Source organism: Dendropsophus ebraccatus, chromosome 13 (genome assembly GCF_027789765.1).
Source record: "Dendropsophus ebraccatus isolate aDenEbr1 chromosome 13, aDenEbr1.pat, whole genome shotgun sequence".
Taxonomy (NCBI): domain Eukaryota; kingdom Metazoa; phylum Chordata; class Amphibia; order Anura; family Hylidae; genus Dendropsophus; species Dendropsophus ebraccatus.
The window spans coordinates 18,180,822-18,201,644 of record NC_091466.1 but is presented as its reverse complement, the minus strand read 5'-3'; the positions used below and the strand labels follow the sequence as shown (position 1 = coordinate 18,201,644).

Below are 20,823 nucleotides of genomic sequence, written 5' to 3'. Positions count from 1 at the left end.
AACTGTTAAAAGGGAACCAAGGATGTGCCAAAGTTTTTTAATTTATATTTTAAGACCGTGCCATTTAAAGGAGAAGTCTGGCAAAAATTTAATTTACGGTATTTTATTGCCCCCCAAAATTTACACAAATCACCAATATACACTAAATTACGACAAATGCACATAAAGTGCTTTTTCATTGCACTTACTACTGCATCAAGGCTTCACTTCCTGGATAAACATGGTGATGTCACTTCCTGGATATCATGGTGATGTCACTTCCTGGATAACATGGTGATGTCACTTCCTGGATAACATGGTGATGTCACTTGCTGGATAACATGGTGATGTCACTTCCTGGATATCATGGTGATGTCACTTCCTGGATAACATGGTGATGTCACTTCCTGGATAACATGGTGATGTCACTTCCTGGATAACATGTGTCACTTGCTGTATAACATGGTGATGTCACTTCCTGGATAACATGGTGATGTCACTTGCTGTATAACATGGTGATGTCACTTCCTGGATAACATGGTGATGTCACTTCCTGGATAACATGGTGATGTCACTTCCTGGATAACATGGTGATGTCACTTCCTGGATAACATGTGTCACTTCCTGGATAACATGGTGATGTCACTTCCTGGATAACATGGTGATGTCACTTGCTGTATAACATGGTGATGTCACTTGCTGGATAACATGGTGATGTCACTTCCTGGATAACATGGTGATGTCACTTACTGGATAACATGGTGATGTCAATTCCTGGATAACATGGTGATGTCACTTCCTGGATAACATGGTGATGTCACTTCCTGGATAACATGATGATGTCACGACCCGACTCCCTTTAAAAGCATTTCCCGTAATAAGTGTATATTGGTGATTTGTATAACTTTTGGGGGGCAACACAATACTTTAATCAAAAATTTTGCCGGACTTCTCTTTTTAAGCCGGTATAAGTAGTGTGTAATACACTCAAGTTTTTTCCTATATACCAGTCCGACTGCTGCTCTCCTGGGATTATATTTACCTGTTTCTCTCTGCATACATAGACACAAAATCGTCTATTAAACCCTGATGCTATGCCGCACTCTATGTCAGAATACCGCTGTGATGGTGGTCGCCAACTTGCAGAACTAAAACTCAGGATGTGCCGGAAAGTGAAGTTTAGCGAGAGCCGTGGAGCTAGAGATGAGATGCCGCTGCTTTACAGTCTTCTTCCCAAACACATTTGTGGTGTCAGGTAATCTGCTATCCTCCGCTTAGTCATGGCCGCCATCGCCGCGCCTTCTTACTGGTGTTACAGAGCGGCTTGTGAAATAAGTCGCAGTGACTTATTACCCAGACGGCGGGTTCCAGAGATTACACCGGAGAGCTTCTTCCCCAGTTTTCTCCCTGGATACTATTTCCGCAGGTGGATTAAGAGGAGGATTAGACATCAGTACTTTTATTTGATCTTTTAATCAGAGTTATCTGATGGTTACACGCCGCATTTTATATCGATTTTTTTTTTTTTTAGATGTGGCAGGGAAAATGTAATTTGTCATGTTTTATTTCGCCTTATGTTATCGGATTCATTTAGTATCTTTGCTGGTGATGAATCTTATTTATAATAGGATAGCTGGGCAGTGTTCCTCCTTATTCCTTTAGAGGGATTTCCTCACTTAAAGGGTGTGTTGTCTAGTAATGGGGTACGTTCAACTGAATACTGGGACTGTATTGGGTATTATTGCGATGTTCATACACAATAGTCTCTCCAGTCACAGCAGATTATTACAGGTCACCTGCAGCTGGACTTCTAACCAATCCAGATAAACCCTTTAAGATTGCTTGTCAAAATGCAATACATGCTTGAGGGGGGGCACATACGTCCCACCAATCTGTACCATAGACTCTGGGAGCCACAGCCGTGCTGTCATGTCTACGTCCCTAAGCAGAGACAAAGCTCTGTGCACATTATTCTACCTGTTCTAACTACGGGCACTGCAGCAGATCTACAAGATACTGAATAAAGAGGTTAAAAAAAAATCTTCTGTCAAACTGCTTAAGTGATACACACACACTATATTTATTTATATATATATATATATATATATATATATATATATATATATATATATATAATCTGTTTATATGAAAGCCAGGTGACAACCAATATCTCGGCAGCAGCACACAGGTCTGGCATCAGTGACGCTCTCAAGGGCAATACGTACTGCTCCTGCTGGGGACACAGAACAAGTAGTGACAACCCATGCTGCACACCAAGGGGGATGTCTGATCACATCAACTCCTCTAAAGGAGCTGGAACAAGTACATGCATTACTTTATTAACCTTGTGCTGTTTCTCTGTTACATCCTGTACCATACTGCACAGCTGCACTCACTATTCTGCTGGTGGGGTCACTGTGTACATACATTATATTACTGATCCTGAGTTACATCCTATATTATACTCCAGAGCGGCACTCACTATTCTGCCAGTGGGGTCACAGTGTACACACATTACATTACTTATCCTGTCCTGATCCTGAGTTACATCCTGTACCATACTGCAGAGCTGCACTCACTATTCTGTCAGTAGGGTCACTGTGTATATACATTACATTACTTATCCTGTCCTGATCCTGAGTTACATCCTGTATTATACTGCAGAGCTGCACTCACTATTCTGCCAGTGGGGTCACTGTGTACATACATTACATATCATGTATTATACTCCAGGGCTGCACTCACTATTCTGCCAGTGGGGTCACTGTGTACATACATTACTTATCCTGTCCTGATCCTGAGTTACATCCTGTACCATACTGCAGAGCTGCACTCACTATTCTGTCAGTGGGGTCACTGTGTACATACATTACGGATCCTGTACTGATCCTGAGTTACATCCTGTACCATACTGCAGAGCTGCACTCACTATTCTGCCAGTGGGGTCACTGTGTACATACATTACGGATCCTGTACTGATCCTGAGTTACATCCTGTATTATACTATTTTGCTGGTCAGGTCACTGTATACAAACATTACATAACATCCTGTATTAAACTCCAGAGCCGTACTCCCTATTCAGCCGGTGGGGTCCCTGTATACATACATTACATATCCTGTATTATACTCCGGAGCTGCACTCCCTATCCTGCCGTTGGAGTTAGCAGGAATACCATTTTCCACCTCAGCTTGTGGTATTAATCAGATTTCATTATTAGAGATGAGCGAACCTGGTTTGGGTTCAAGTTGATCCGAACCCAAAGGTTTGGCATTTGATTAGCGGTGGCTGCTGAACTTGGATAAAGCTCTAAGGTTGTCTGGAAAACATGGATACAGCCAATGACTCGAGCATGCTCGAGGTTCGCTCATCTCTAATTATATCTTATTTGTTTCCAATCCCTAAATAAAACAACAACTTTTAACCTAATAAACCCACAAAAACACATTTACAAAAAATATAAAAACTCCCCCTGAAGCGGCGTGCTGGTGGGGAGATATAGAGAAGAACGTCTTATTGATCCGCCATTCAGAAGGAGCCATGGTAACAAGACACATCTCAAACTTTCTTTGGATAAAGCCCCCGCACTGGCGTCCTCTGTTAGCTGAACGTGGCGGCCGTATCGATCAGAGAAGCGGACATGTGAGGATGCCTGTCTGAGGGGGATTGGATATTAAGTGTCAGCCACCGCCGAGCAATAGCCGGGACCCGGCCGCCTGTGTACACAACCAGCTGAGACATAGAAACACATTTAGAGTGCGTTCACACCTACAGGATCCGCAGCAGATTTGATGGTGCAGATTTGATGCTGTGTTCAGTTATTTAAATGAAATCTGCTGCGGATCTGCTACGGATCCGGTAAGTGTGAACGTACCCTTATGCAGAGAGGCGTCCATCACCGAACCGCACAACCTGGGAACTTTACACACAAAACATTTACTCCTATTGTTTTTTTTTCTATAAGCTTGCTGGTTTCACATGTTCTTTATGATCTATCACCGGGACAGCAGACAGCGCCGTATAGTTTGTAGTGGCCAAACTGGGTTACTGCAGCTTAGCTTCCACTCACTTTAAAGGAGTTGTCCAGCGATAATCTTTTTCTTTCAAATCACCTGATATCAGAAAGTTATATATATTTGTAATTTACTTCTATTTAAAAAGTCTCAAGTCTTCCCATACTTATCAGCTGCTGTATGTCCTGCAGGAAATGGTGTTTTATTTTCAGTCTGATACAGTGCTCTCTGCTGACATCTCTGGCCGAGACAGGAACTGTCCAGAGCAGGAGAGGCTTTCTATAGGATTCATAGAAAACCGAGACAGAGTTCCTGTCTCGGCCAGAGATGTCAGCAGAGAACGCTGTGTCAGACTGAAAATAAAACAACTTTTTCTGCAGGACATACAGCAGCTGATAAGTATGGGAAGACTTGAGATTTTTTAATAGAAGTAAATTACAAATTATATAACTTTCTGACACCAGTTCATTTGTAAGAAAAAGGTTTTCGCTGGACAACCCCTTTAATGGGAGCTGAGGTGCAGTAACCCAGCATGGCCACTACACAATGTATGGAGCTGTCTGCTTCTGGTTTGTTCACTATATATGTGACCTGGCAAGCAGGTAATGGACCCCTGGCTCATCACATATTGATGACCTATCTTCCGAACATGGTGAAAACCCACACCCCATTTGGTTCTCAATGTTGCAGAACCCATCATGAGGATAGGAAATCAATCAACTCATCAAGAAAAATAAAACTCTTTAACCCTTTAAATGCAGACATATGTTTAGCCTTTGTAAAAGCATTGCATAATTCACTGAATAGTTCTTATGCATTATTTTTGTGTGTGTGTGTGTGTGTGTGTGTAGGGGGGGTGCTTTGAATTTACAATACTACACTTGGTGCAGTGCCCTAGATACGTACCGTATAAGTATATGCAAGACTGTCTACAACAGCAAGGCACCTTAATGGGTTAATGATGCACCCACCAAAGGCCAGTTTTCTTTCCCACAAACAATAAAATGTACACAGAACAGAAAACCCTGCCAGCAAAATATTATATATATTTATAAGGATGTGGTGGATTTAACCCTTTGTAGTACATGAAAACCATGAGGTTTAATGAGAACTGACTTCAATGGAGAGGCGGCTGCCCGCTCAATGTGGATGCGGCACTAAAACTGCTGTGTCTCAACATCAGTGGAAACTCCAACCGATGGACCCCCACCAACCCGACTGATGGCATATCATCAAAGTATATAGACATAGAAATGGCTCTGTGCTATAAAATAATATTATATGTACACATATATTACACCCCCCCCCCCCCCCCCCCCCGATATAACTCAATCCCCGCCGAGACGTCAACCACAGGAAGAACATAAAGCCTCCATGTACAAAGCGCCCGCTCTCTCTATACCACAAGCCGCGCTGTATCCAGGCAATGACCCATTTTATCTGAGTGGACATATTGCACATGACTCAGTGAATTTTGCTTTGGGCAACAACACATGTAAAATCGATGGCGTGGAATCTTCTCCGGTCTCGCTGCGGTGCGTGTTTGACTTTGGTAAAGGGGAAATGTAGAAAAGAGAAAAGATCAGAGAGGTTTTACAAGGAATTCTGTGAAGAGATTAAAGGAGACTATATACAGAGACTAGGGGGGGGTGGAAGGAGGTCGTGCGGTCGCATTAGGGCTGGGCGATTAATCGTATTAATTTGATTAATTCACCTACATTTTGAGAACTGATTTCAATTTCTTTAAAAATCGTAAATTCCCAGCCCGCACCTGGAGGTCCGACCCCGGACCCCATCCACCAAGATGCTGGAACGCACTCACAAAACTTGGAGCGGCTCCTTCGAGCACCAGAAACATGGAGCTGGTGCCCGCTTTGGTGTGAGCGTGTGCCTGTTACTGTGTGCCGCTCCACCCTAATAAGGCTCTACTACTACCCCAAATACTGCTCTACTACTACTACTACCCCCAATATACTACTCCTAATACTGCTCTACTACTACCCCCAATACTGCTCTACTACTTCCCCAATACTGCTCTACTACCCCCAATACTGCTCTACTACTACTACCCCCAATATACTACTCCTAATACTGCTCTACTACAACCCCCAATACTGCTCTACTACTTCCCCAATACTGCCCTACTACTACCCCCAATATACTACTCCTAATACTGCTCTACTACTTCCCCCAATACTGCTCTACTACTACTACTACCCCCAATATACTACTCCTAATACTGCTCTACTACTTCCCCCAATACTGCTCTACAACCTCCCCAATACTGCTCTACTACTACCCCAATACTACTCCCAATACTGCTCTACTACTTCCCCAATACTGCTCTACTACTACCCCCAATACTGCTCTACTACTACTACCCCCAATATACTACTCCTAATACTGCTCTACTACAACCCCCAATACTGCTCTACTACTTCCCCAATACTACTCCTAATACTGCTCTACTACTACCCCCAATACTGCTCTACTATTTCCTCAATACTGCTCTACTACTACTACTACCTCCAATACTGCTCTACTACTACCCCAATACTGCTCTACTATTTCCTCAATACTGCTCTACTACTACTACTACCTCCAATACTGCTCTACTACTACCCCAATACTACTCCTAATACTGCTCTACTACTACCCCCAATACTGCTCTACTATTTCCTCAATACTGCTCTACTACTACTACTACCCCCAATACTGCTCTACTACTACCCCAATACTACTCCTAATACTGCTCTACTACTACCCCCAATACTGCTCTACTATTACCCCCAATACAGCTCTACTACTACCCGCAATGCTGCTCTACTACTACCCCCAATACTGCTACTATCCTTATCTACTACTACACCCATCATCTTCTATGCTTCTACTTGACTACACCCCTTATCCACTATGCCTCTACTAGTACACCCATCATAATTAGCAAAAAAAAATAAAAAAATAAAAAAATTATATATATATATTTTTTTTTTTTGCCCATATCGTCCAGCCCTAGGTCGCATCCTCCTGCAAATATTGCCAAGTTTTTGACTACACTTTAAATCCAGGCATCCTAAATTGGCCATGTGACCCCGTGGCAAAGACATGTTGGCGGTGCAAAAAGGGGCAGCTAGAAGGAATCATATCGGGGATCCGGACATAACTGAGCCTCGGCTCAGTTTAAGGAAATACTATTACTTAAAAAAATAAATAAATAAAACGTTTTGACATCTCATCGACATACGTAAAAATTTTCTTTATTTGGGGTCTGAGCACCAATCTTTCCACCGATCATTACAATGAGCAGGAAGTGCTTGTGAAGGAGACCGATTCTAAGGAACGTCTATGGGTCCATCTCACGCAGCGAGGTTACACTCAGCACTCATTTTAGTGATCGGTAGGGGTCACATCACCCACACTCCAACCAATCAAAACTTTTCCTTTCTCAGTAATATGATGATAGTAACACTTTAAATAAGAGAGCAGAACGCTTTCTTTCCCGTCGGCTGTCTGCCAGCTAAAAATAAAGGAAGTCAGCAGAAACACCTCAGTGCTGTGAAAGGAGCGGCTGGAAATCCTGCAGCCTGACAGACACTGTAGACAGGTTTTATTGGTGTTTGCTCTATCAGTCATTTCTAGGTTTACAGGACACTGAATCATGTAGATATGTAGGCACACCACCTCAGCTCTGCTACATACAGCCGGATGGGTTTACAGGCCTGACGTATGAGGATACAGCCTGGAAGACACTACTTTGCTACTGAGGCGGCGTTCTTTATTTCACTTCCTCAAAAGCATAGAGAGAAATTACTTTGGCTGACGTCTGCATAAAATGCATTATGAAAGGAAAAAGCACTAATAACCTGGGCTGGCAGATCTGGACGCCATAATATTGTTAGTGCTGGAAAGCCTCAGGTCAGGCGTATATTGTGCTCAGGGCTGCAGACCTGGGCAGGTCATGAGATAAAACCTATTTTCTGTTAGAAAAGTGCTATGGAGACTGAGCTGTGCTGCAGCATGCACACCTGCTCCCTCCCCCACCCTGCTTGATTGATTGATTGATGTACAGGGCTTGGCTTCCTGCCTATAGTCTTGTATATCTATCGTGCAGGACATGGAAGGGTGTTGGAGGGAGAAGGCATGCATCCTACAGCTCAGCCCAGTGTCTATGACTCGTGCTTAGAAGGAAAACATGATTTTATAACTTTGTCGCCATCAGCTAAGAGACAGGTATCATTCGTTTTATCAGCCATCTATTATGTGGTTGGTAAATCTACAATAACAGAATTTAAACCTGCCTGGTATATACATATATCTATCCTAAGATTATAAGAATGAAAACAATATAAGGGCAGACTAGATGGACCCAGTGGTCTTTTTCTGCCGACAATCTTCTATGTTTCTATAATGCATTCAATTTTTGGCACAAAAACGTAGCATAATGAGTATGTACATATAGCATACATATACACAACATACGAGATAGCCTTCTTTGTATATGATATAGTTATGGAAGCTCCAGTGATAACCAGTAACTACCATAAACCAGGTAACCAATGAAGTTGTAGCTGAGAATTTCTTACCTGAGGGATTCTGCCATTCTTCTCAAGTCTTCATTCTGCTGCTTTAATCGTTCAAGTTTGGCCAATATCTTAGAGAGTTCTCTACTGGAATGGTCCGGATTATCATTATCTCTCACTAAATGTCCCCCAATGTAAAAGAGTAATGTCCCCCAGGCAAAGAGAATGAGCATTATCCAACGCCAGGATCCCGTCCATGGCCGCATCTTCAGCTTCTGCCCACAGGGTGCCGTCTCATGAAAGAAACATTGTATTCCCAAAGCCTTCCTCGTCATCCGCAGATCACCAGTCGCTCAGTGTACAAGCCATGGTCACCGTCAACGTCCTCCAAACAATCTGAAAGAACAGACCACAACCATGCCACAATTACAATAGGGAATCGTACTAATAACCTATGAAGGCAGAAAACATTAGACCTCACCTAATAAAATAATATTGGGATCCGAACCGCCACTGAGAACAGAACTTTACGCTGGGGATGGGAAACCTTCGGCCCTCCAGCTGTTGCAAAACTACAATTCCTATCATGCCTGGACGGCCAAAGCTAAAGGTTCCCCCAACCCTGCTCTACGCTAATGGAGGACTTAAAGGTCTTTTCTGCCGGCAGGTGATCTGTGTCTGATCTCTGGGTGCCCAATCATACCTGTGATCGGTGATCACGTGACCCCTCTTTAAAGGGACTGTTATCTCCAAAACACCCGCTAAACTTAAAGGGGTAGTGCGGCGGTAAACAATTATTCACAGAATAACACACATTACAAAGTTATACAACTTTGTAATGTATGTTATGTCTGTGAATGGCCCCCTTCCCCGTGTCCCACCACCCCCACCCGTGTACCCGAAAGTGTGGTGCGCTATACATACCTGTCACGTGCCGACTTGTCTCCGATCTTCAGTCTGCGATGTCGTCTTCGGACGGCCCGGCCGAATCCCTCCGAGCGTCCTGAGTGCCGGCCGCCCTCTTCAGCGTCATCAAATGCTCAGCCGCGATTGGCTGAGCACAGTTTGGCTCAGCCAGTCGCGGCTGAGCAGCTGATGACGCGGCAGAGGGCGGCCGGCACTCAGGACGCTCGGAGGAATTCGGCCGGGCCGTCCGAAGACGACATCGCAGACTGAAGATCGGAGACAAGTCGGCACGTGACAGGTATGTATAGCGCACCACACTTTCGGGTACACGGGTGGGGGTGGTGTGACACGGGGAAGGGGGCCATTCACAGACATAACATACATTACAAAGTTGTATAACTTTGTATAGTGTGTTATTCTGTGAATAATTGTTTACCGCCGCACTACCCCTTTAAGTTATCAGTAGATTATACATGAGTAGAGTAAACAATGCTGATTCTAGATCTGCAATTGTTATCTTTCTGAATAATTGCATTCCTTTGCTATAAGCCATAAATAAAGTCTAAGGGCTCAAGTAATTGGCCAATTCGTCCGGTTATCGCTCTGTGTAACAGAAACAACGATCAGCAGATGAAACGATCATCGGCTGATCGTTGGTTTAGGTTTGGACCCAAAATTGTTGGGCGTTGACCGCGCATTGCTACAGTGCATGTCTGACCACCCTCTTCATTCAAACGGTGGACACGGAACCCCGCTGTGCTCGGGATCCGTGGGAGTCTTGGCAGTGGGCCATCCTGCCATTGGACACTCCTTTAAGACTCTTCCATTGTGGTTCTATAGACCGAACACACAAGCATAGAAGAAAAAACTGTTTTTGTCTTCTGTTTTTTTACATAGTTTGATGTCTGCAGCCTAGTTACATTTATATATTTTGTAAAACAAGTTGTTTTTACAACATTCCCCGTGAAAAAAAAAAAATTGTAGATTTTCAATTTCTGCCAGAAAAACTGAGTATATTATGAATGATAAAATCTGTGGCACATCACACGATCAGGATCTGCTGTGAATGCAATGCTTGAGGAGTCAGTGCATTTACACCACATGGGAATTTACCCAAACATTGGGTGTTTTCAAAATGTGTGCCATACAGTAAAGTGATGTATGAATCCTTACATAAGGGCTTTGATAGACACTTGACCCACGCCAGGAGACAGAGAAGAGACAGTTGTCATTGCTTTAGAGAGGTTATCCAGATTTAAAAAAAACATGGCAGCTTACTTCTAGCAACCGCGCCACTCTTATTGTCAGCCTGGATGTGGTTTTACAGTCCAATTCTATTGAGATGAATTGTAATACCCCCCAAAACTTGAAGACAAGGGTGGTACTGTTTTTGCTAGAAAGTAGCTGAGTTTTTTTCTAATCCTATATAACCCCTTCAAAAAAGTAGAGAAGCCTTTTAAACAATGCATCTTGAGAAGCCCAGCATGCACATCCCAGCAGAGAGTCAATGACCACCAGGCCTCCTCCTTACCTACCAGTCCGGTCGCTCTTCACGCCTGTAACGGGGTAGAGATCAGAAGGCGGTGTGTGCGGAGTGTGGCAGCTGTGACTGTTCTTCAGGTGTCTGTAACAGAAGGAGAATAGATGACTATGATTAGACGTCTTAATTATTATGATCAGGTGGCAGGTGGCAGGTCCCAGCGCGGCCACTGAACACTTGCTTCTCACATTTACGCCATGAAGAAATAGCTAAAATCTAGAAAACAATAAAATACACACACAAAAAAAAAAAAACCTAAAAAATATAACCCTTGTCCCGCCTTAGGAATCATACCTAGCAGGAACTTGTCAAACAGTCAACATCTTGTTTGTCCGCACACCACTGACTTGTACTTTTGTGCTCATTCCCCTTCTCAAAATGTATCGGCGCCAATTCTGAGATTATCAAATCAATCCCCATCACCCGGCTCCACCGCGGAGCAGCCCAGAGTCGGCACATTCTCTGCCCAGTAGTGGAGGCAGAAACAATCGCTGTCTAAAAACGCTATTCCCCCGGCGATCCTCAGAACAAGAGAGCGGTGTTGTTTTTCCCCTTGTCGGGTCCACATGGGAGAAGTGATGAAGTAAACAGATTAAGGCTCAGGAGGAGGAGAAGGCAGACACGCACAACATCAGATCATAGCGGAGAGCTGCCTGGGTGTACAACCTGTTCAAAGCCTCGGGAAGACAGCAGGTTTTCTTATAAAAAAAAAGCCGAAATATGTGAAAAAATAAAGCGTGGAAATAGGAGATAAAGTTTACGTCCAGTATTCAGGCACAAAATGGATTAAAGGGGGACTCCAGAAAGTTATTCAGATTTGTAAACTACTTCCAGTACTTATCAGCTGCTGTATGTCCTGCATGAAGTGGTGTATTCTTTACAGTCTGACATACTGCTCTCTGCTGCCACCTCTGTCCATGTCAGAAACTAAAAATTATTAGACAAAAAACCACATATTCCAGTATCTGTTTCTGTTCAATACAAAAAAAAAAATGTATATATGTATGCTTATATGTATTATATATATATATATATATATATATATATATATATATATATATATATATATATATAAATGAATGATGAAACACCCTAGGAATTACTGATGCAATACGTTTGCTGAATTCCCTCATGTTACATCTTGATATCTCAGGACACCACCATGACAGAGCTGTGGATTGCCCTAGAGAATCGGTGAACATTTTCTATTAAATTCTCCCTACACTCCTTCTCAGCACTCAAAATTCAATTATATACAGTATGGCTGAGGGTGGTGGTGGGGGAAGGTACCCATACTCAGCTGGATTCCCTGCAGTTGATTTTCCAGCGCCTCCCGTTCCCCGCTTGTCACCACTTATTCCTGGCTCCTGTGATATGTCACTGTCCATTCAACCAATCACTAACCACAGCCGTGTACTTTCAGGAATTAAGAATCACTAAAAAAAGGAGGAAGTGATGACAACTGGGACCTGGCAGCCATCGGAGGGATCAGGGGAGGTGAGTAATGTACTCAGACCGAAATCTGGTGTAGATAAGAGGGTGGCCTGCTCGAAAGGACTTGAGACGTTTCAACATATTTTTTAAAGGGCTCTAAAAGGCTCATGTTTGGGATGTACACCAGGACAGCCATTTTAAAAGGGACCCAATCACTTCCCTTCCAAAGTCTGACTTGGCCTCAGTACCTTACAGCCCTCCAATGCTGTGCCTGGCTTTGTTGTTTCCTCCATCCCATTGCCTGGTAACTAGTCATGAGGGCGGAGCCGTAACTGCAGGTAGTCATGCTGCCCCCGCCCCCTTCCCAGTCACCTACGCTTGATTGGCAGCCTGACTGGCTTTTACATTAAGTTCCCAGCGCTCAGGCTGCCAATCAAGCGTAGGTGACTGGGAAGAGGGTGGGGTGCAAAACTACATGCCGCTGCAGCTCCGCCCTCATACTTAGTTACCAGGCAATGAGATGGAGGATTCAACAATGACATTTATAAAGGCCCTATTCCACGGGACGATTAACGGCTGTAACGGACAATATCGCCCGTTAATCGTCACGTCTAATAGAAGGCAACGATCAGCTAACATCAATGGAGCCGCGTCATAGAGGGGAGCTTCAGCACGGCCCGATACCACTGGATAGAACGGCGCCGGCTTACCCATGACAGCGGCGTTCTATCGGTGTGTTAAATTTAAGAAGATGTACCTGGTGGTACATCCTCTTTAAATTGCTGCCCGCTGGAGTCTGATACTGGGGCCAGGTCACACTCCAGGGAGGTAATTGGTTCCCTTTAAGGGTGCATTCACACTTACAGGATCTGCAGCAGATTTGATGGCAAAGATTTGAAGTTGCAGATTAAATGCAAAGTAACTCTGAGCAATCAAATCTGCTGCGGATCTGCTTCAGATTCAAATCTGCGCCATCAAATCTGCTGCACCCTAAGGGTGCGTTCACACGTACAGGATCTGCTGCAGACTTGATGCCTTGTTCAGTTACTTAGATGAAATCTGCTGCAGATCTGCACCTTAAAATCCGCTGTGATACGGTGTGTGTGTGTAGCTTCCCTTAATTACAAACAGCGCCTTGTATTTAAAGGTGACTTATATTCTAGGAGCGTAAGGGAAATAACATTGTGCGGAAACCTTTATCCTGAAATAATTCATGTAGCTCCTCACTAAATAAAAGTGTAAGACATTAAAAAGAATGAAGCGGAAATATCAATTATAGGAGGTGGGGTGGTGGAATGAGCGGCGGCCCGGTGAATATTCCTGGCAGATAAATACTGCTTAGCGCTCCTGGGAGCCGGGGCCATGTAATCGAACCTCGTCTGATTAATTACTGGAAACCTACCACAAATTGTGAGCGCTGCAAAGCCGTAAACTTTAGAGTAACACCAGACGTAAGCTTATAAAATATACATGAGGAAGGGAAAATAAATAAATTACCACATTACTTAATGAATGGAGGACCCCATATTACTAACTCATCCTAGGACGGCGGCACAAAGCCGAACGCCCTAATGGAACCGGAAAGTGCGCCACGTATTATAATAAATCACCACATGAAGATGACGGGGAAATGAGACTTTTTATTAACTGCATTAAAATAATCAATTAAACATGCAGAAAATGTTGGGTTAAAACGCATTGGATTCGACAGGGAATTCTGAGCAGAATCTGCAGCCCAGTTCACACGCAATGGAAAAATGTCAGCAGTTTTTTTTTTTGCAGCAGCAGTTGCTGACATGGACAGAGGTCACAGCAGAGGGCACGGTGTCAGACTGGAATGAATCCACTTCCTGCAGGGCATACTGCTGCTGATAAGTACTGGAAGACTTGAGATTTTTAAATAGAAGTAAAGTTCCTCTTAAAGCAGGGATGAGGAACGTTTGGCCCTCCAGCTGTTGCAAAACTACAATTCAACTACAAAGCTAAAGCTTTGGCTGCCCAGGAATGATGGGAATTGTAGTTTTGCAACAGCTGGAGGGCCGAATGTTCCCCATCCTTGCCTTAAAGTGTCTACAAGTGCTCCATTCTCGCATTGGGACTATGAGGGAGATTTATCAAACATGGTGTAAACTGAAACAGGCCCCGTTGCCCCTAGCAACCAATCAGATTCCACCTTTCATTTTCCAAAGAGTCTGTGAGGAATGAAAGGTGGAATCTGATTGGTTGCTAGGGGCAACGGGGCCTGTTTCACTTTACACCATGTTTGATAAATCTCCCCCATAATATGTACTTACACACATTTGCAAATAAAATAGAAAATAACAAATTCCCATCCAATAACTTATACTTTTTAATGTAAAAAGCAGTAAAACAAACATCAGATCCCCTGTAAGAACTGGGCCTAACCATCCCCCCCGGGCAGGCCTTGTAGATCTTCATCACAGTGATGATCAACCAGCTCAAACTAAATCCCTTCAATCCCGGTATTAGGCAGAGACAGTAACCAGATAAGTAACTTTCCTGGGCCCATAAAGCTGGGTAATGAGCGGCCTGATGATTACAGGCGGATGGGCTTACGTCACATTGTTTGGCTGGTTGTGTATGAACAACATGAAAAGGTCATTAAAAAGGCAACAAAACAAAGAAAACACCCATTTATTCACCGGTCTGCCCATAAAACGACTCAATCCGGGATTACTTACTGTTTGGGACTTAAAGGGATTGTCCAGCGAAAAACTTTTTCTTTCAAATCAACTGATATCAGAAAGTTATATAGATTTGTAATTTACTTCTAATAAAAAATATTAAGTCTTCCCATACTTATCAGCTGCTGTATGTTATACAGGAAATGTTGTTTTATTTTCAGTCTGACACACTGCTCTCTGCTGCCATCTCTGGCCGAGACAGGAACTTTGCCTCAGTTTTCTATGAATTCCCACAGAAAACCTCTCCTGCTCTGGACAGTTCCTGTCTTGGCCAGAGATGTCAGCAGAGAGCACTGTATCAGACCAACATTTCCTGCATGACATACAGCAGCTAATAAGTATGGGAAGACGTGAGATTTTTTTAATAGTAGTAAATTACAAATCTATATAACTTTCTGATACCAGTTGATTTAAAAGAAAAAAGTTTTTCGCTGGCGGAAACAGGTGAAAAAGGTAACCGAAACATACAATACTTTAGTGCTATAGAGGCCAAGAACGGGGTACTCCCGGGTATTTTTTTGAAACTGTCAGAAAGTTATATAAATTTATGAATAAACTATTTAAATATCTCAAGTCTTACAGTACTAATCAGCTGCTGTATGTCCTGCAGGAAGTGGTGTATTCTTTCCAGTCTGACACAGTGCTCTCTGCTGCCACCTCTGTCTATGTCAGGAACTGTCAAGAGCTGTAACAAATCCCCATAGAAAACCTCTCCGGCTCTAGACAGTTCCTGGACAGAGGTGGCAGCAGAGAGCACTGTGTCAGGCTGGAGAGAATACACCACTTCCTGCAGGACATACATCAGCTGATAAGTACTGGAGGACTTTTTAAATACAGGAGATAACTTCTTGGCTCAGATCGAATCACTGCGCTTTGAGATTGCTGTAACCTGGCATGTGATATTCCACAGATATCCATGGTGGCATACTATCCATTGGATCAGTCTCTCTTGAGCTCTCCCTATGTCCAAGCAGGGAAAAACTGATCAATCAAAGCTGAAGGACAAGACAAAATCCTCCATGGACCACTGTGATGGATTTGCGGCCATTGCCTTTTAAAAAATATTACTCAAGATTAGATAAAAATATTTAAAAAAAACAGCGCCACCTTAGGTTATGTGTGGTACTGCAGCTAAGCTCAATTCACTTCAAATGAACTGAATTGCAATGCCACACACAACCTGAAGACAAGAGTGGCGCTGTTTGTGGGAAAAGACATATGTTTTGCTACACCCCATCAAGCTTTTAGAAAGCCGTTCAATTTTCCAGAACTGTGAGGTCTAAGATTTATTGCTGCTCTTAAATGTTTTCCATTACCACGAGCTGCTCGAGTGCCTCATCATCTCTCTTGACCCCTGCAGCCCTCTTGGGAGGGATCGGTCACCGAGGTGAGCACTTTCCATAGAAAACAAGCTGTGTCTGCATGGAGACAACCAGCGGAGGTATTACATTGCCATAGATGGCGGTGGTATTATAGGGTGATACATTAATAATGGATGGAAGGCCGGTGATGGAAATAACCCTGGTGCGCTGGCTCTTTAATATTCTATCTGGTAGCCGGGCTGGCCGCAGCTCTCGCTTTCTCTCAGGGGGTCTGGTACACACAGAGCTTTTGAAGCGTTCGGCTTCTTTTTCGGGAAGGCTGTGATAAGACACACAAAGCGGAAGGATCACAGCCCCACTCTAATACTCCAGCCTGACAAATACACTGGAACGCTATGTACTTATTGTGGGAGCTGGAGCAGAACAGCCGCACACACTCTGATGTTACCATACACTGCAAGTCTAAGGGAAAGGACTAGAGACGAGAGCTCAAGGGATCTCACCATAGAGGACGGCTATTACAGGCGCTCATGGCAATGTCCCTATATACTTCTATTGCTTTACAGTCAGGAATAATACACCTGTAGGGCCTCAGTCACATATGCAGCACGCACTACTTTAGGAGTATTCATCGCCGCTTCCATACATATACAGGGGACTAACTGGCTCCGCACAAGTGGGTAGGGGAAGCTGGACTCACAGGCTTTCTATACGGGGGAAGCTGGACTCACAGGCTTTCTATACGGGGGAAGCTGGACTCACAGGCTTTCTATACGGGGGAAGCTGGACTCACAGGCTTTCTATACGGGGGAAGCTGGACTCACAGGCTTTCTATACGGGGGAAGCTGGACTCACAGGCTTTCTATACGGGGGAAGCTGGACTCACAGGCTTTCTATACGGGGGAAGCAGGACTCACAGGCTTTCTATACGGGGGAAGCTGGACTCACAGGCTTTCTATATGAGAGGACAGTGGGGAAGCAGGACTCACAGACTTTCTATATGAGAAGACAGTGGGTAAGCTGGACTCACAGGCTTTCTATATGGGGGAAGTTGGAGTTATAGATTTTCTATATGGGGAAAGCAGGACTCACAGGCATTCTATATGAGAAGACAGTGGGTAAGCTGGACTCACAGGCTTTCTATATGGGAGAAGCTGGAGTTATACATTTTCTTAAAGGGGAAAGCTGGACTTATAGACTTTTTATATGAGAGGACAGTGGGGAAGCAGGACTCACAGATGTTCTATATGGGGGAAGTTGGAGTCACTTTTTGTTTTAAGAATGGGAGGGAGGAAGCTTGACTAAACAGACTTTCTATACAAGTAAGAGGGGAAAGCATGGCTCACAGGCTTTCTAAAGGGGGGGGGGAGATCTGGAGTCACAGGCTTCTATATGACAAACTACTTTGCTGTAGACATAAAGGCAGAGATTTATCAAAGGGTGTAAAATAAAGAGCCAATCACAGCTCAGCTGTCTACATCCAAATTCACATAAAATCTATGTCCCACTGAGTTTATTGAATATTTCGGTTAACTTCATATTACTCTGCTGCTCTATAATATTCTCCATGCTGCTGCTGCTTCTTGGGATCCACTATAAAGACCTTAAAGAACAGGATCTCCTTCTAGATTTGTAGCATACAGGGGACGTTGTATCGCTCAGGCTCTACCCACTAGCTCAGGGGAAAAGGGGTAAAAATGGCAACTACAAGTTATGTAAGAAATAGTGCTGCTCCTCGTGTGCATATCTGGTAGCGTGGATATGGCGGCTGCGGCAATATTTTCGGATAGTGGCGGCTCCAGAGACGTTCTGCTTTGTTTATTAGAACCGCAGCTTCATTAATTAAATAAAAACACATTGACTGAAGGATTAAAGAGTCGCTCAAGTTTAATAAGAAGCTGAAATGGCAGTATTACCAATTCCCAGCGCACAGACGGCATTTTTTTTTCAGCAGACATAAGCAACAAATCAAAGACGAGACGTTTTAACCCTCTTAGAGGAGGAAGGGCCGCAACCACTCAGCGCCGGTCTAGGAGCAGAAGCGATACCTTCCTTTAAAGGGAATGACGGCTCTACATGGAGCTGACAACTTCAATTTAATGCTTATTTACAAGTACAAATCACAGTTCACGGCGGTTCGGGGGAGAATACTAAAATTTTGAAAGCCTGAGACGGAGATTTCTGTCAGATTTACAACCACGAACCCTCTCCAAATGGAACTGTGCTCTTTACGTTAACAACATAACTCTATTCCTTGTACCTTACAGCCTGCATTATATCACAGAACTGCGGACTGGTTGTCATTGGAAACAGTCAGCAAGGTAATCAACAAACCGCTGAGGATCCGCTGACATATCGTTTCCCCACTCAGCATGTGAATGAACGAAAACAAGAACACGCTCCATGTACAAGCAATACACAAACCTGCAGAATTGTGAATACAGCTCTGGATGATGACATTGGATTAGAAGCACATACATGAAGCAATGTACAGTACTTACTAAATTACTCAAATATGTAAATAAATCATTAAAAGGGCTTATCCAGGATTAGGAAAAAAGCAGAGCTACTTTCTTGCAAAAACAGCCAGAAGACACAACTTCGCCGGGATCCAGCAGAAGACGTAATATTCTCCCCAATATGAGCGCAGGTGAGTGTGGGCTTGTGCCCCTCTGGGTGATCTATAACATTTTATTCATAAGAACCCCACAATATTACACAAAGAGCGCCCTTCTCTTTTTTTTTTTTTTTTTTTTTGCAAAAACAGCAACACCCCTGTCCTCAGGCTGTGTGAGGTATTACAATTCAGCTCCATTCACTTCAATAGAACTGAGTTGCAAAACCCAGACCTAAACTAAGGACAAGAGTGAGGCTGTTTCTGGAACAAAGTAGACATGTTTTCCTAAGCCTGGACAACCCCTTTAAGTCTATCTTATTGTGATTAATATATATATTAATATATATATATATATATATATATTATATATATATACACATACATACATACATATATGTTAGGCTGTCAATTAAAGGGGTTATCCAGCGCTACACTTTTCCCCCTACTGTTGTCTCCAGTTCAGGTGCGGTTTGCAATTAAGCTCCATTCACTTCAATGGAACTGAGCTTCAAAACCCCACCCAAACTGGAGACAACAGTAGGGGGAAAGTGGCCATGTTTTTGTAGCGCTGGATAACCCCTTTAATGATCAGACCCGCCCATCAGACTCCTAGGCCCAGATATAACTGAATAAAGTGTGTGTTCTACTAAACATATACGTATATATCAATTTGCTCGGCTTCTCCTCCTCTATAACATGCGGCAGGCGGATCACACTGCATGTTTAACATGACAGGTTCCCTTTAAGTACTGGAAATACACAAATCATATTCCGCCAAGGATTATTATTCTACCTCCTCTAGCCTGTCATCCTATAAATCAACTACGTCTCAGCCCAGACAGAACTCACACACACCCGTCCACAGAGAGCTAAGCAAACAAGTTTATCTACAATGTACAGCTAGAAAGTAAACGTCGGTCAGGACACTACGATAATGCATGGAGTAACAGAACAGGCGACCGCAGGCACTCAGTCCGTTATATACTACTGGGTGTGATATACTGTATATATTCCTATGTGGGTGGAGAAGAAAAAAAAAGTGTAATCATCCTCAAATATCTCATGTATATATAATCTGTCCCCACTAATTAGAGTAAATGAGGGGTCTATTCCCGGCATCCCTTACAGTAGTATGCCCAGAACACCACACTCTTGAAAACAATGCGTTTAGGGAAGTACCATGTAAGCGCTCCCCTACAATCTCTTCATACCATTGACTTTTGTTGCAGTTTAGATTTTGTGACATGCTGGAGCCGAGTGAGGGGGGGGGGGGGGTCCTCGCGCTCACATTATAGGGACCGCTAAACAGCAAAATTGAATTTTTTGGAAATGAACCATGAACAAAAAAAATAAATAAATAAATAAAAATCTCTCACTTGACACCTGACAATCCAGTGAAGCTGGGATATACGGTATATACTGGAGGCAGCTGAAGCTTATCCTGATGGGACGTTATTTCACTTGAAGAACTTTCCCTGTGTTATATATCACACTCTGGCAGAGGGCGGCTGACCGCATCCGAGGGGTAAGCTGGATGTGCACCATAGAGAGCTGATGGCTTCATACGAACTCTGCCATTAAAGGGCATTAAAAAAAGACTAGCACATACCCAATGAGCATGGAATAGAAGCTTTGAAGTGGCAAATGCAGGGGCTTGGGCTGATATTTTCACACCGACCCTGGATTACACGTTTAACTATCCCACCCTAGTCCCACATCAGGTGATCATGCATCAGAGTCAGAGGCCTCGGATATTGGATGACCGCTGCAGCCACAAATCTTAGATTG

The 20,823-nt window shown here is 43.6% G+C and overlaps 1 protein-coding gene across 3 annotated transcripts in view; it reads right to left on the bottom strand.

The window, feature by feature from the left end:
- Window positions 1–20,823, bottom strand: part of FUT8 (fucosyltransferase 8) — a 128,264-nt gene that overhangs the window by 67,631 nt on the left and 39,810 nt on the right. For 2 of the 3 annotated variants that reach the window (XM_069950389.1, XM_069950391.1), the window contains exons 2-3: window positions 10,949–11,041; window positions 8,575–8,907 (exon numbers count right to left, since the gene is read on the bottom strand). In XM_069950389.1, the coding sequence (XP_069806490.1) occupies window positions 8,575–8,846 (272 nt within the window). In that variant the 5' untranslated portion in view covers window positions 8,847–8,907; window positions 10,949–11,041. The remainder of the gene's footprint in view (window positions 1–8,574; window positions 8,908–10,948; window positions 11,042–20,823) is intronic. The other variant, XM_069950390.1, reaches the window with a different exon arrangement.